Source organism: Pantherophis guttatus, chromosome 4, assembly GCF_059756535.1.
Source record: "Pantherophis guttatus breed Tessera chromosome 4, ASM5975653v1, whole genome shotgun sequence".
Taxonomy (NCBI): Eukaryota; Metazoa; Chordata; class Lepidosauria; order Squamata; family Colubridae; genus Pantherophis; species Pantherophis guttatus.
In genome coordinates, this window is record NC_142066.1 from 33,378,886 (window position 1) to 33,394,021 (window position 15,136).

A 15,136-nucleotide genomic window follows, 5' to 3' on the forward strand; every position below is an offset into this window, starting at 1 on the left:
ATTTTATGTAAATGATGGAGCACTTTATTATAGTGCAAATAGGAAGCATTTTTCCTTTCATGGGAATAAAAAGTATGGAGTCATAAACAATTCAGTCCGCATGACTACTTGATTTCTTCAAAAGTAACTGTAATAGCCGGAGAGAAGCACCCAAAGAAAGAAGATATCTGAGTGCATTCTGATAGGCCTCTTTATGCTGAATGTTAAATTCTACCAGCAGAAATCAATCAATCAATCAATCTATCAATCTATCAATCTATCTATCTATCTATCTATCTATCTATCTATCTATCTATCTATCTATTTATTTTCGTCAAGCATGTATTAGATAACGGAGGTAAGTATAAACATGATTATGAATACATGACATGGATATGAATAAAAGGGAACATTAGGACAGGGACGGTAGGCCTGCTGGTGCGCTTACGCATGCCCCTTTTCTTGACATAATCAAGAGTTTTGGGTGTCGCTGCTGTAACACTATTTTATATAAGTGAGCTACTTATTTTATAACTCAGCCTCTTAAATATTCAAAATGAAAAAAGTGGGAAAAAACATTTAATGAAATTTGCTAATCTAGTCCAGTCATTGTCACCACCATACAATTTAGGAGAAATGCTTCTGCAAAAAATTGCTATCACCCTATCAGAATGGATTTTGAGAAGCTCAGTAGAAATCATTAAGTACTGAATAAGAATTCTTACGAAAACTGAGAGATAAACATGAACTGAGAAAGTTGTATTCCTCTGATTCTGGTCTCTGCAAGCATGATGTAGTTCCTTTACTAAACCTCCTCATAAACTCTAACTGCAAGATGTTCAAATAACTTGCTTCTTCTAGGGCAGGGGTCGGCAACCTTAAATCCTCAAAGAGCCACAAAGGTCCTAACTGGAAGCCCCCCAGAGGTCCGGTTCTCCCACCATAGAGTCTTCTCCTAGTGTGGTGTCCTTTTTCCTCTACCTGTCCTAACCAAAAGCCCTATCAATTGTGGAGTTGACCAGAAAACCCACCCCTTGCCATAGAGTTCTGGCATGCCTAACTGGAAGCTCCTCTCAAAATTGTGGCACCCACCAGTGACAGAGAGCTGCAGCAGAGGGATGAAAGAGCCACATGCGGCTTCAGAGCTGCGGGTTGCTGACCCCTATTCTAGGGCCTTTTGTGCTTGTGGGCCATCAATTTCTCCACAACTTTTTCAAGGAAAAGAATGTTGGAGACAGTTCCATACTTGTCCAAAACAATTCGATAGCTTGATCAGATCCTCATGATCCTAGTTCATATGACAACTTCATCAAAGGTGATGGAAATACTTCTTCAGTCAGAGGCTAAGTTCATATCCAGTGTCCTGCTACCTTATGGGAAGATTTCTCTTTCTTTAGAAGAAAATGAATCACCTTTAAAAAGCACCTAGATGTCATTCAGCCAACTTTATAATGGTGCTGTCAGCTTTGGAAGCCATATTAGGCCGGAAGCTCCAATGCTGCCACCTTCTCATGTGTGGGAAAGTAGGAGGGGGGATTAAGGAGAGGAGTTGTTAGTAGACATAATAGCATTCTTCCTGTAGGTCAAGGTCAGGGCGATCCAGCATCTGGAGAAGGAGTGGTCAGGGGGCTGGATGGAGATGGAGCGGACGTTGATTGGAGCATGTGACCGACTGGGAGGGAAAAGGGGATGGTTTTGGGAACTTTGACTTACTGAAGGAAAACCCGGGCTTTTCAGATTTGGGTTTTCCCAGATGTGTCAGTTTGCCTATTCTAGTAAAGAGAACTTTGGAAAATGCTTGCTTCCGCATCTTTACTTGGAGTTGGGGATTTTCTGGAATGCTGACAGGTGTATTCAACAAACTTTAAAAGGGTGACAATATTTATGTTGTAATGATCATTGTTTAAGAATACATAATTTTGTACCAGGGTTTGATAAGATTTGAGACAAGTCTTCTTCAAGTGGCACTCTAGGTTGCTTTATCTTTTTGGGCTATTTATTCTCTGCTTCCCAAATCCCAGCTGATTGGGAGGAAATGGGGACTTTGCAGTATCCTTCCCCTGGAATGGGGATGGAAATGGAGATTTTACAGTATCCTTCCCCTGCCATGTTCACCAAGCCACGCCCACCAAGCCACGCCATGCCCACCAAGCCACACCCACAGAACGGGTTGTAAAAATTTTTGAAACCCACCACTGACTGGAGTCTTTAATGAACTGCCCACCAAAGATGCAGGAAATCTCCAAGATTCCTCTGAATACTCACAGTATCGATCAAGATGGACTGTTTTAACAGATCCTTTTCCACTAGAGAGAGATGTCATAGCCCAAAATATCCAAGAAAACAGAATGACCTGCATGTCAAGGGGCAAAGTTCATGAAATTTGGTTAATTAATTAGTTAACAGTTTAAAGCAGGGGTGTCAAACTCACGTCGTCACTGTGGCGTGACGTGACATATCAGGACTTTTTCTCCCTTCGCTAAACTGGGCATGGGTGTGGCCAGCGCGTGATGCATCTGGCCTGTGGGAGTTTGACAGCCCTGGTCTAAAGGCTAACACAGAGCTCCTAGGCTACAGTAGCCAATGTGCCAAATTGCGGTTGCCATAGTTGCAAGTGCAGTTTGCTCTAGTACTGAGAAAGCAGGGGTGGGGGATGTAATATACGAGAGATAATTCTGACCCACCTGTAGTGTTAGATGATGCAGAGTTGTAGCCAAGAGAACAATTGGCATTTACATTTCTTTTTGAAGTTAAAGTATAAAGCTGTAGCTAAATGACTGATGATCAGTAGTATGTTATCTGACCATTCCCTAGGTTGCATCTCTTTGTCCCATCTCTCAAGGACCTTCCCAAATACCATTACAGATGGAATTGTAGCTAACAGACTGATAATGACTGGCAGCTTCTTTGAATCTGAGAGAAGGTGCCAGGTCCTCCTGACCACTGCATATGGAAGGAAGACACCACTGAACAATTGTCCAGCTGTCAAGTTATCACTCAGTCAAGGGCAAACACTATGAGATTGTCCATATTTATTATATTCCAGCATGCTACTATATTTCATAGCTGATAGTTACATAATTAGTGAAAAAGATGTTAGAATTTAAATCCAAATCTTAGATACCTTCAAAGATTTCTCTGTAATATGTTTTGGATATATCCCTTTAAAGCAAAAGGGAAAGGGAGAGGAAAGGGCACACCAATTCACACTTTTATAATTTACATGGAAATTATGCTGAAGTAATACAATTGTTGATATCAAGTAAATAAAAAAGGAACCGAAAAGGAATGTGCTTCAGAAAAGATACTTCAAAAACAGGATAATATCTCAAGAACCAATTCAAAGAAGTGGTGTTATGGCAAGCCGATGGCCATGTAGCAAGGACGCACAGCTGATTGGTCCGCTGGCATGGCAACTAACTGGCGGGATATCGGAACATGCTTATTGGCTGAGACTCTGACAGCTCTGCTATAAAAGAGCTGTCAGCGCTGAGGAAACCGCTCGCTCACTAGTGTTAGAAGTAAGGAGCGAATCATGGTTAGACTTTACTGTTAATGAATAAAGAGCTGTTAATTGTTAACCCACCACACCTCCGTCATTATTGTTTAGCATCACAATAAGTGGGATGCAACCTTTTCCCTTAATTAAATCTTAGATTATTTGGAAAATGGAGAAAAGATATATAAATCAGGATCTGAGAGAGATATTTTCATGAATATTCTATACTATTTAGAAATGCAAAAATGTAAATTAAAAATGTTTGTCTGATGATGAAAGAGAGTGATTATTAATTACTCTTTTTTTTCATTAGTTGATCCTTATTGTTCAAATCTGGCCGAAAGACGATGATGTAACATTTGGGGAAAAAGATACAACCCAGAAGCCCAGCACCTGAAGCTAAGATAGAAAAGATCTCCACAGCCACCATGTATTTCCCTTTGGAACTCAGGTATGCTGGGACAAAGGTCAACCAAACACTACAAAAGACCAACATGCTGAAGGTGATGAATTTGGCTTCATTGAAACTGTCAGGTAATTTCCTGGCAAGAAAAGCTGTGATGAAGCTGATAAGAGCCAGGAAACCCAGATAGCCAAGGACACAATAAAACATGGTCACAGAGCCTTCATTACATTGCAGGATAATTTCTTCAGTCACTGAGGTCATATCAACATCTGGGAAAGGGGGAGCTAATACCAGCCAGAGAGTACAAATGGCTGCTTGAATCAGGGAACAGGAAATAACAACGGAATTAGTTAATTTTTTCCCTACCCATTTTCTTATTCTGGATCCTGGTTTGGTGGCCATAAAAGCCAGAACCACAGTGATGGTTTTTGCCAAAACAGAAGAAACAGCGATTGAAAAAACCATTCCAAACATTTTTTGTCTAAGTACACAACTTAATTTTCTTGGCTGGCCAATGAAGAGCAATGCCGAAAGGAAACAAAGCAGCAGAGCAATGAGGAGAGTATAGGTTAGGTCCCGGTTGTTGGCTATGACGATGGGAGTGTTATGGTACCACATAAATGCTCCAAGCACAAGAACAGTGGACAAAGAAAAAGAAAGAGCAAGACAGGCTAAACTGATCCCTAATGGTTCTTCATAAGTCAAGAAACTGATAGTTTTGTGAATACAAAAATTGTGCTTCTTGTTTGGATAGTATTTCTCTTTGCATCTAGAACATTCATTTCTGTCTGAAAAAAGAAGAAATTTGATTGAATTTTCATTAATATTCTTTATAATTGTCCAGAATGACATCATCGTAATATATAAAACAATTAGAATTTTTTAAAGTGTCTGATAGCTCTCCAGAGACCAACGACCCAAATTTTGTTTTCTGCATTTAATAATGTTTGATATTTATTAAATTTTGTTTAATTTTTAATTTTATCATTAAAATCGATATGTATATATGAGAGATGGAAAAGATAAATAATAGATATAGTAAAAGCATTATAATAAAAATCTGTTCTATTTAACCTCTGAGTGTATTAGTACACAGTACAAAGTAAATACAGCCTACAGGTAGAGTCCTTGACTTAAAACCATTCATTTAGTAATCTTTCAAAGTTACAACAAAGTTACAACAATCATGTGATAAAAATTTAGGTGCATAGCAACCGGCATGTATTTGCAACAGTTGTAGCATCCTGGGGTTACATTAGCATCATTTGTGACTTTCCCATTTGTGAGCTGGCTTCCAACAAGCAAAGCGAAAGTAGGATTCATTTAACAACCATGTGAATCATTTAAGAATTACAATGATTTGCTTAATAATCTTCACAAAAAAGATCATAAAATACCAGTCCAACTCATTTAACAACCATCTTGCTTAGCAATGAAAATTCCCAGTTGTGTTCATAATTCAATGACTGTATTTGATTGAATTAAAGTCACAGCATCTTGGTTAACTTTGTAACTTTTGTTGCTTGTATCCTTGCAATTTATATTGATATTGATTGTTTCCCAGTATGATTTGATTGCTTATTGTACCATATGACTGTCACTGGGTGTTGTCCCCTGTGATTCTTGACGAGTGTATCTTGTCTTTTTATATACACTGAGAGCATATGCACCAAAGACAAATTCTGTGTGTGTCCAATCATACTTGGCCAATAAAGAATACTATTCTAAAGAATTCTATTTTATTCTAAGATGTTCCAAAACCTTAAGGACAAGATAGCAGGAAAAGCTATGAGTCTAGGAGGATCCCTAGATTGAACACTAATTATTGGGGTGGGGGAAATCCATGGTACTGAAAGAGCCAGAAATGTAGTGACTCTGTCTTGCAATGGTTGAATTTTAGCCAGATCTTACCCAACTCAACTTCAACTGGGTCAAGATCTCACAAATATGACATGGTCAGCCCAGGATTGAGATATACAACTAATTTTATCAACATAATAATGACATCTTATCCCATGTTGATGAATGATCCATCTCAGCAGTTTCATGGGGTATTAAACAGAGGGGATGAGAATATTGAACTCTGTATAAACCCAAAAGTCAAAGATATCAGACAGAACTTCTCTACCAATCAACACTGATTAGAAGTGGCTATGGAGAAATGTGAACTACCACAACATTATGTTTCACACTCCTAATCCTAGCAGTAAATCCATCATGTTGCTATGATAGAAAAAAATTATAGAAAGTGATGGTGAATGTTGGTGTGAACTACTTTTAACTACACAAAATGTGTTCCATCTTGAATTTATTTTTAAAATATAATATTATTTGGGTGGATTTATTCAGTAAAAGGTGGTTCTGAGCAAATAAACATTTCATTCCATCCATAATATTTATCAAAATTTCCTGAAGTTAGGTTACAGAACCTTCAGCAACTGAGTTTCATCTAAGAACCCAATTCAGCTCTTAGCTTAATATAGTGGAGTTCTCTTTACTAGTTTACTAGAATTTTGTCTATTAATTGCTCTTCTATGACAGCTAAGGAAAGTACAAGTGGCCAGGATATTAATCTTCTTTTGACGTGAAGGTACCATTACTGCTGAATGAAACAATATTAAAAATACATACAGTTTTGCAGTTTTTTCATAATTTCCCAGATGGTTAAATTCAATAGAAAACATGTTTTGTTTTGTTTTGAAAAATAATCAAGAAACTGTTTATTTTTTAATTAACAATCTATGCTTGAATACTGCACTGTCCAGAGGTATCAATTACCAGCTTTGAAAGGTGAATATCTCTGAATATCAGAGCCTCCTACTTTGAATTACTCAAGATGTAGTAAAGGTTATTAAGTTGGAAGCATAGGAATACTTTCTTACCTTTCTCAGTGGAAACTCTCCCTTCTGGGCATGGGATGCAATCATAGCAGCAAAACAGCTCCCCTTCCTTCACCTGCTTGCTGAAACCAGGATAACAACTCTCACTGCAGACAGAAATAGGTTGGACCTAGGAATTAAGGAAGAAGATGGAGAAGAAATCATTATCTTTTTGTCCAGACAGCAATGTTTGCTTATTTCCAAATTTTGTAGCCTGAAGAGAATTATATTCTGGAGTAGGTATAATGAAGCTTTTTGAGCCAATGAACAGATAAGTATGAAATGATGACAATTTTGTTGTAGGCATCTTTTGAATTTAGTAATAGAAATAATAACTGGGAAATCATTTTTCAAGTACAGTCATAACAATATAAAACTTTCATTGTTTTTAAATTAAACATCTTGAACCTAATAGCACTTTCAATGAGTAGCTTTATCTATTAATTATGACCCCCTATTGGCATTGGAAAAAACCTGAAAGCATTGCTTAAAAATCAGATTAACTAAGAATGAATGCAGCGCAAGTCCATGGTGGCCTGGAACTGAGGTAGATTGCATCAAGAGGACATGATGGCTCACTATTTCTACTCAAATATTCTTAAAGGGTCATTTTTATGCCATATTTAGTTGGGCCTAATGGAGACTTCTAAAATTGCTTATGGGGAAATAACTAACTTTATATTGGACATTACTAAAAAATTTAATAATGTCCAATATAAAACAAAGATATCAGATTAGAGAAACCAGTACTAGTTCAGATTCAGGAATAGTAATTAAACTCTACCTGATTAAACCAGCTGTGCCATGTAATCATCTCATCATTGATGGTTAATATTTTATCTGGGGCAGCTGAGTGATCCACACTTCCAACTTTCACATGAAGAAAAGATTTGTTTGGGAAAGCAACCAGGTTGATAACATCATATCCAATTGCCAGACTCCCATTCTGGTCAAAGAAAATCTGTTCCCCAGCGCTATTGTTAAAAGCAACACTTCTCAGAAAGTAGTGGAGCTAAAAAATTTTAAAATGCAAGAGATTGGAAAGACTAAATTGCCAGTCTCAATGCTGGTAATTTTCAAAACAGAAAAATGTACATTTGAGTTGTCTTCTAGGCAATTTTCTTTTTCTTATATCTATATATTACTAAAACCCTGTATTCGTTTGTTTGTAACCTTCAATTGGGCAAAAATTGAAAGTGCACCACAACAATTATTGAACCAAGGTAACTCAGATAGGCTAATGTACAGAATGCTGAGATCCATGACTCCTGTGGAAATATTGGTGAGATACAGCTGACTATCGGCCACCAGTTGTTGCTGGGTGAGTCTTGTTTCTCTCTAGGGGAAGGGGCCTCTGGGGATATGCTCAATTGGGGAATGGAAATGTAGTTTTCGTCATGATTTGTGGCTCCCATAGCTGTCTATTCCCCTAGCAAAATGGAAAGCAGTTCCATGGGTCAGCTGAGGAGGGGGAGGATGAGAAATCTTCACTGGAGATTTCTTGAGAGTTGTGAAGGGAGAGGAGATGGCACAAGGCTATATTATATGTGGAAAAAAGAATGACCCAATGGGTCATTAAGTCATCCAGATGAAATTAAATAGGAGGTGGGACATGAGTTAAAGGATTAGTAGAAGAAACCAAACTACTGTTGGTTCAAAAGAGATGCCTAGAATACTGTGCACTTTTCCTTGATAGTTTTAATCCTAGTTCCTATAAAAAATGATTGGACATTTTCCGACTTTTGGAGTCAGATAATCGTACAATCATAGAGAGGCAGATATATTTCCACAGGGGATTCAGGAGGGAGGAAAAAATAAATATAAATAGAATATACCAGAATAACAGAGTTGGAAAGAGCCTTGGAGGTCTTCTAGTCCAACCCTCTGATCAGGCAGGAAATCCTGACCCCCTCTTCTTTGTGGCAGATATTGGAATACTGCTATCATCTTAGCTCTAGTCCTTCTTTTCATTAAACGATATACAATGCATGTACATACACAAAATATAGAATCTACATTATGATATATTCAGGGAATGGAAACAAGAAGAATGAAGAATTTGATTTATTACCTGCCAGATATCTTGGTTATGAATTTTCCTTCCTATTCTATCCATCACTGACCTGTCAGCATTTCTAGAAGAAAACAGAGAATGTAAAGCATGAGCTATGGCATAAATAGCGTTGTAGACACTGTAGCTATGGCCAGTCATCTCCATTTCAAAAAAGGTCCCAGGAAGGCTCTCCAAATTTTCTTTTCCATTGCAAATATTCTCATGCTCATAACTCAGAATTGTATCTGGAAATACACAGTCAAAGGCTTCTTGCCAGAACTGTCTGATAAATCCATCTTCTTTTGCACTTAAGGGATTTTGTTTCTTAGCAAATGATTTGAACTCTGGTAGAGCAGTGGAATGCACTGTGAAGGAAAGGGCACCATCAATTATTTTGATATCCCAAGCACGTTGAAAAGGGATTAAATTGAATTCCATCTGTGCTGTCATTATGCACACAATACCTTTTGGTTTACTTCTCACCTCTTCAATTTTTGGAATATATTGTAGCCATAACAAATAGCCCATAGCGAAGGATTCTCCATTGAACACCAGTGCATTAACCTTACCACCCATGACATGTTCATAGATTTTTGCCCCCTGTTGAAGCATGCCATCAAGCCTATTGAAATCAGTTAATTTGTGAAATCGTTGAATGAAAGGAACACAAACCCTATGTTTGGAAAAAAGAGGAATAATTGTTTCTATAAATTTTTCTCCCTGTTCATTATCCATAATAAGGATTCCAATCCACGTCCAGTTAAAATGCAACAGCAGAGAGACAATCCCATTATGCTGAAGTTCTTCTGGAGGAACCATCTGATAAAAGGGAAGGCCTTGGGTTTTATCATTCATTATTGGAGCAGAGCCACAAATGAGCTAGAGAGGAACAGGAAAAGAAGATAAGAGCAGCATCTAGATAACACTTTCAAGTCTTCATGGTGATCAATATATACTAATTAATCATTTTATTCTAACCTTTAAGACAGCCTTACCTGTGTTTCTGACATGAGAATTCCCTGAATTTCTATTCCTGGATTTTGTAGTTCTAGAAGGCATAACATCATGAAAGGTGTTGGAAGTTTGTTGAATTGTATTTCAGTGTTGCTACAGACAAGGAGAAATTTCTAATAGAATATTGTGGAGCCTGACCTCATCTAAAATCAAGCAGTAGATTCATAGGGGATGGGTAATTGGTGCTTTTCCAGACAAAACCTTTTTTATGTAGACAACCCTTTTTATGTAGATTACCCTCACTCTGTCAAGGATCTTGGAGTACTCATCTCAAATGATCTAAGTACCAGAGCCCACTGTAACAGCATTGCCAAAAAGACAGGAAGAGTTGTTAATCTTGTGAAGCTTATTCTCTGGTAATATTGTACTGCAAACTAGGGCATACAAAACCTTTGCTAGACTAATTCTCAAATACAGCTTGTCTGCCTGGAATCCACACTGTATATTGGACATTAATACAATTGAGTGAGTCCAGAGGTATTTCACAAGGAGAGTAGTCCACTCCTCTGCTCACAACAAAATACCTTATGCCACCAGGCTTGAAATTTTGGGCTTGGACAACCTAGTACTACACTGTCTACGCTCTGACCTAAGTGTACTACACAAAATTATCTGCTACAATGTCCTATCTGTCAATGACTACTTCAGCTTCAACCACAATAATACACAATAGATACAAACTCAAAGTAAACTACTCCAAAATTGATTGCAGAAAGTACGACTTCAGCAACAGAGTGGTCAATGCCTGGAGTGCACTACCCGACTCTGTTGTTACATCTTCTAATGCCTATAACTTTAACTTTAACCTTAAACTGTCTACTGTTGATCTTACCCCTTTCCTAAAAGGTCTGTAAGGGGCATGCATAAGCACACCAGCATGCCTACCGTCCTACTGTCCCACTTTTATTTGTAACCATTTCCTGTATTCATATCCATGTTTATACTTATTCCTGTTATCTCATATATGTTTGACAAACTAAATAATAATAATAATAATAATAATAATAATAATAATAATAATAATAATAATAGCATAAAGACAAAGCATATTTGTCTTCACATACAGGTATACCTACAGCAGTAGTTGTGTCTAGATGCATAGATGAACATTTGGAATTTTATATTGTATAAATTTTGAAATTATTCAATTTATGCTTCTGTTGAAGGTGAAACAAAATTTAGTTCAGAGATTTTATGAACCATTTAGATTTGCAGTGATTAATGAGGTTTTCTTGCAATATCTTTTGTTTCATAAGAACAAAGTGTAGATATGATTTTTCTAATTCCCAGAGATGGCTTTTTGAACTCTTATATCAGGTTGACGCAGTGACTCAGTGGCTGAGCTTGTCAATCAAAAGGTCGGCAATTCAGCGGTTTGAATCCCTAGTGCCGTGTAACAGGGTGAGCTCCCGTTACTTGTCCCAGCTTCTGCCAACCTAGCAGTTCGAAAGCACATAAAAAATGCAAGTAGAAAAATAGGGATCACCTTTGGTGGGAAGGTAGCAGTGTTCCATGCGCCTTTGGTGTTTAGTCATGGCGGCCACATGACTATGGAGACGTCTTCGGACAGTGCTGACTCTTTGGCTTTAAAACGGAGATGAGCACCACCCCCTAGAGTCGGGGGGGGGGTACTACTAGTACCTATGTGCGAGGGGAACCTTTATCTTTTTATCAGGTTGTACTAAGTTTTCTATGACCTTTATTTCTAGATAAGCTCTAGAAACTGCACTAGTATGGGAAACAACTAGCTTCTTGCATTATATTCTAGAATTCACTGTGTCAAATGAAACCTTTTTAATGCTCACAGAGATTCAAAGCTGACTTGGAAAATTAGTGTGCCTTTTAGTGTTTCAGTTTCTCTGAATTACTGCAGCTTTCCTTCAGTACTTCTGAGCAGGTCTCCTGTTTTTTTCTAAAATCTGATTAGTGTTTTCTTGTGTGATTGTTTGTTTTTCCAGCCCATATCCTTTCTTTCCTCATCTCTCTTTGTTGACTTGTAGCATAGGTTTACTGGTTCAGTTAACTTCTTTTCATTCCTCTTGCATCTCTGTGCTCAAACAATAATGCAGTTCATCTTCTGACACTTGTCTCTTCCCTTGTAATGAATTTTCTATTAAACCAAATGCCTATTACTTAATAGCATACCCTACTACCTATATATTTGGAATAAACATTCTAAAATCAAAATAACTAAATTTTATTCCAAGGATTGTCTATTCTTCCAACTAGCTTTTTAATAGATAGGTTAAAACATTAAGACTCTTGAATATAAGTGCTTACTTTTTAAAGAATTGCTGCAAGATTTTGCAAGCTAAATGGATTATTTCTGACTATTGCAAACTAAATGGATTATTTCTGACTATTGCAAACTAAATGGATTATTTCAGGGGAATAATTTTTCATCCATTCTCCCTGAATATACTTAACATTGCAATATGAAATTGCCTTGTGAAACTGGAAGAAGAATGGGATTTACATTGAAAAAATGTCTTACCTGTGGAATCTTATAGATATCCAAGATAGTTGCCACAGGAAGGGAGATTTGGGCATCCAGTCCTCCAAAAAGAGCTATGAGATTACTTTGGAGATTACATAGGTAGTTGGGGACCAGTCTCTCAGTTGCTGATAGAATTAGCATGGTGGCCTGATAAGTCCTTCTAGCATTGTTATAGCTATCATAAATACGGAAGCCCAAGGTGAGATTGGGTAGGATTTGTGGATTTTCATTGATTTCCTTTACTGCAAATGCCAAAGCCAAGACGTGTTGGTAATTCTTAGGAATGCCACTACAATGAGAGTCAGAAAGATATGCTACCGTTTTTATATTCTCATCAATAGTTATACATAAGAGGGATTCAGCAAGCTAGTTCCACCAACTTGTCCCATATATCTGGCACCATAAGTGATCTCCCTTCTGAATATGAATTAATAAGAACATATTTACAGTTCTTCAGTAATGTTCATTGTCAGACATTTTGGAAGGATAATTGTGAAAAGAATTTTAAACACAGAGCAAAAACAACAAAAAGGTAAAAGAGCTTTAAATCAGTCCTCCTCAAGCTGTGTGATACTCAACTGTGTATATGTCACCAAGGAGTACTCCCTAAGCAGTACAACAATAGCAGAGAATTGCAAACTTGGAAGTCCATTCAGGTAGCAATGCTCTGATTTGGGAAGTGTGCCCTAAACACAGAATATCATCACATAGATGGGCTTCCCCATTCTCCATAAGTCCAGAGATAATGTTCTCTGATTGAGAAAAGAATGCTTTTCTTAGCATCCACTTATATTGACCCCAGGCAATCATCTATGATGGCTTATTTCAGCAATCAGAAATCTATGAAAATATAAAGCAAGAGTAGAAATTCCATTCCTTACACAAGATGTTCAGGTAATATTGGAGGGGGGTGTACTTCAAAGGTGACTTCATCTGAGACTGGAGCAATTTCAGAAGAAATGCCTCCTACCATAAAGTCTCCTGATTGATGGTATTTGTGATATGGAGGATATGGATGAAAGATGCCGCATCTATGAATTTTGCACCCCACATGAGAGAGCAGCACTAGCAGCCAGACCAGTAGAGTTGCCATCCCTATTACAAGGACAGATTTCAAGGATGCTCTGTTTGTTCTTACATCATGACTATTAGCATTTTGGGGATCAACATTGTATAACACGAATGGTAGGATCAAACTTGGTGATTCTTACTCATCTTAAGCCTGACATGTTTCCCTCTAGCTCTGAATGGTATTGATATTTTAAGAGAATGAGAGATAAGTAGCATCCTACATTAATCTTTTTTTAAATTAATCTTTCTAATGTACACTGGGATTCAATGAGACTGAGAAAAAGAAGAATTAAAAATAGTAATTTAGGTACACAAACAAGAAGGCAATTATTAAATTGGCGTTTAGTTCCCCCTAGGGAAGTCCTGCAGAAATTATTTCCTTCAGCTACAGCTAATTTTGGTCATGGTGCTCACACTGTAGAATTCCATCCCTAGTCCCAATCCGGCCAGTCTTTAATAAAGAATGGACAATCTACATGTGTTTCAGAGCATAGCAGTCAGGAGTCTAGGTGCATGAGATGTTACTGTTATTGTTGTGTGTTTTTGGAGTTTGTTTTAGTGTGGCAGTCTGTTACTCTGTTAAATGTTTTTCCAGAGGCTGCCAGTGCTCCGGCTTTCTTCCCTTGATCCTTTCCTCTCCTCCTCAAGCGAAGAGTATGGAGGGGGGGGTCTCGAAGGAGGGATAAAGTTTGCTTATTTAAAGAGGACGTTATTATATATATATATATATATATATATATATATATATATATATATATATATATATATATATATGTTTTATGTCTTTGTCTGAACGTTTTGTTCCTCTTTTTTTCTATTTTTTTTAATTTCTGTTTTGTTTGTAAAAAACCTCAATAAAGTTTCTATAAAAAAAAAAACAAAATTTTTTTTTTTTAAAAGATAATCAAAGCCTGCCCTTCAGTTGCTTTCCAGTTTGGAAAAATGTTTAACAGAGTAACAGACTGCCAGAGCTCCAGCTTTCTTCCCTTGATCCTTTCCCCTCCTCCTCAAGTGAAGCAGCTGCTCTGAGCCATTGGCTGAAACTGGGTTGTGTGAACCGATCCAGCTCCAAGTGTTTATCCTGCCTCACTAGGGGTAAACTAAGAGTGGCTGGCAGGGTTGGGAGAAAGAAGGGAGAAGGGAGAGAGTTTGGATCAGTTTCCTGCCCTGCCTCCAGCCTTCCCATCTTTTCCTTTGGAAAAATATTTGGCTCGTTGATTCCCCCACCCCAGGAGTGGGGAAGTATGTACTCCTAACCCCCTCCAGTATCCTTGTGAGAGGAGAGGAGGTCCCCAATCGCTCACACACATGGCTTTGGCTGTTGCCTGCCTCTCATCTGGCAGCAAGAGGCAACTGGGAAGACGCCCGCAAGTTTCGCGGCAGCAGTGGTGGCGGTAAAGATGTTGCGCCCCCGAGGACTGCTGCTCCCAACTTTGTCCTCTTGGCCTTGGTGCATAAGGTAATTATGTGGTGGTGGCGGTACCTCTTCCTGGCTGAGCCAAAAGTACAGCCTGGCAACATCCAAGTGGGGGCTGTGTGCTTTTGTGCCAGCAGCACCAGGAGAGCCACAATCTGCCACTCGCCACACGAATGCCAATGATCAGGCACAGCCCAGCCCGTGCAGCCCATCCCTCTTGGGGACTGCAAGCTGGCTTGCCCTGGTTGGCCTGGCTCTCAACCCTGCCAGCTGCTCTTACCTTATGCGGTGGCAGCGCCTCCTCCTCCTCCTCCTCGCCAT

At 38.3% G+C, this 15,136-nt stretch overlaps 1 protein-coding gene across 1 annotated transcript; it reads right to left on the minus strand.

Annotated features, from left to right (window-relative positions):
- Nucleotides 1-3,767: 3,767 nt before the first annotated feature.
- LOC148113962 (vomeronasal type-2 receptor 26-like) lies at nt 3,768-15,136 on the minus strand. Its single transcript, XM_087893559.1, has 6 exons — nt 15,096-15,136; nt 9,812-9,923; nt 8,835-9,695; nt 7,548-7,775; nt 6,767-6,893; nt 3,768-4,672 (listed from the first exon to the last, which is right to left on the minus strand). The coding sequence occupies exons 1-6, from the start codon at nt 15,134-15,136 to the stop codon at nt 3,768-3,770; spliced, it is 2,274 nt and encodes a 757-aa protein (XP_087749685.1).

What these genes read in the sequence shown, in the direction of transcription:
- LOC148113962 (XM_087893559.1), bottom strand. Translation starts at nt 15,136, where the DNA reads ATGGCGAGGAGGAGGAGGAGGAGGCGCTGCCACCGCATAAG. An exon ending in TTCTCATGTCAGAAACACAG is followed by an intron (nt 9,696 to 9,811) that starts GTAAGGCTGTCT and finishes GTTCCTCTCTAG; the next exon opens with CTCATTTGTGGCTCTGCTCC. An exon ending in ATAACCAAGATATCTGGCAG is followed by an intron (nt 7,776 to 8,834) that starts GTAATAAATCAA and finishes AAAATTTTTTAG; the next exon opens with CTCCACTACTTTCTGAGAAG.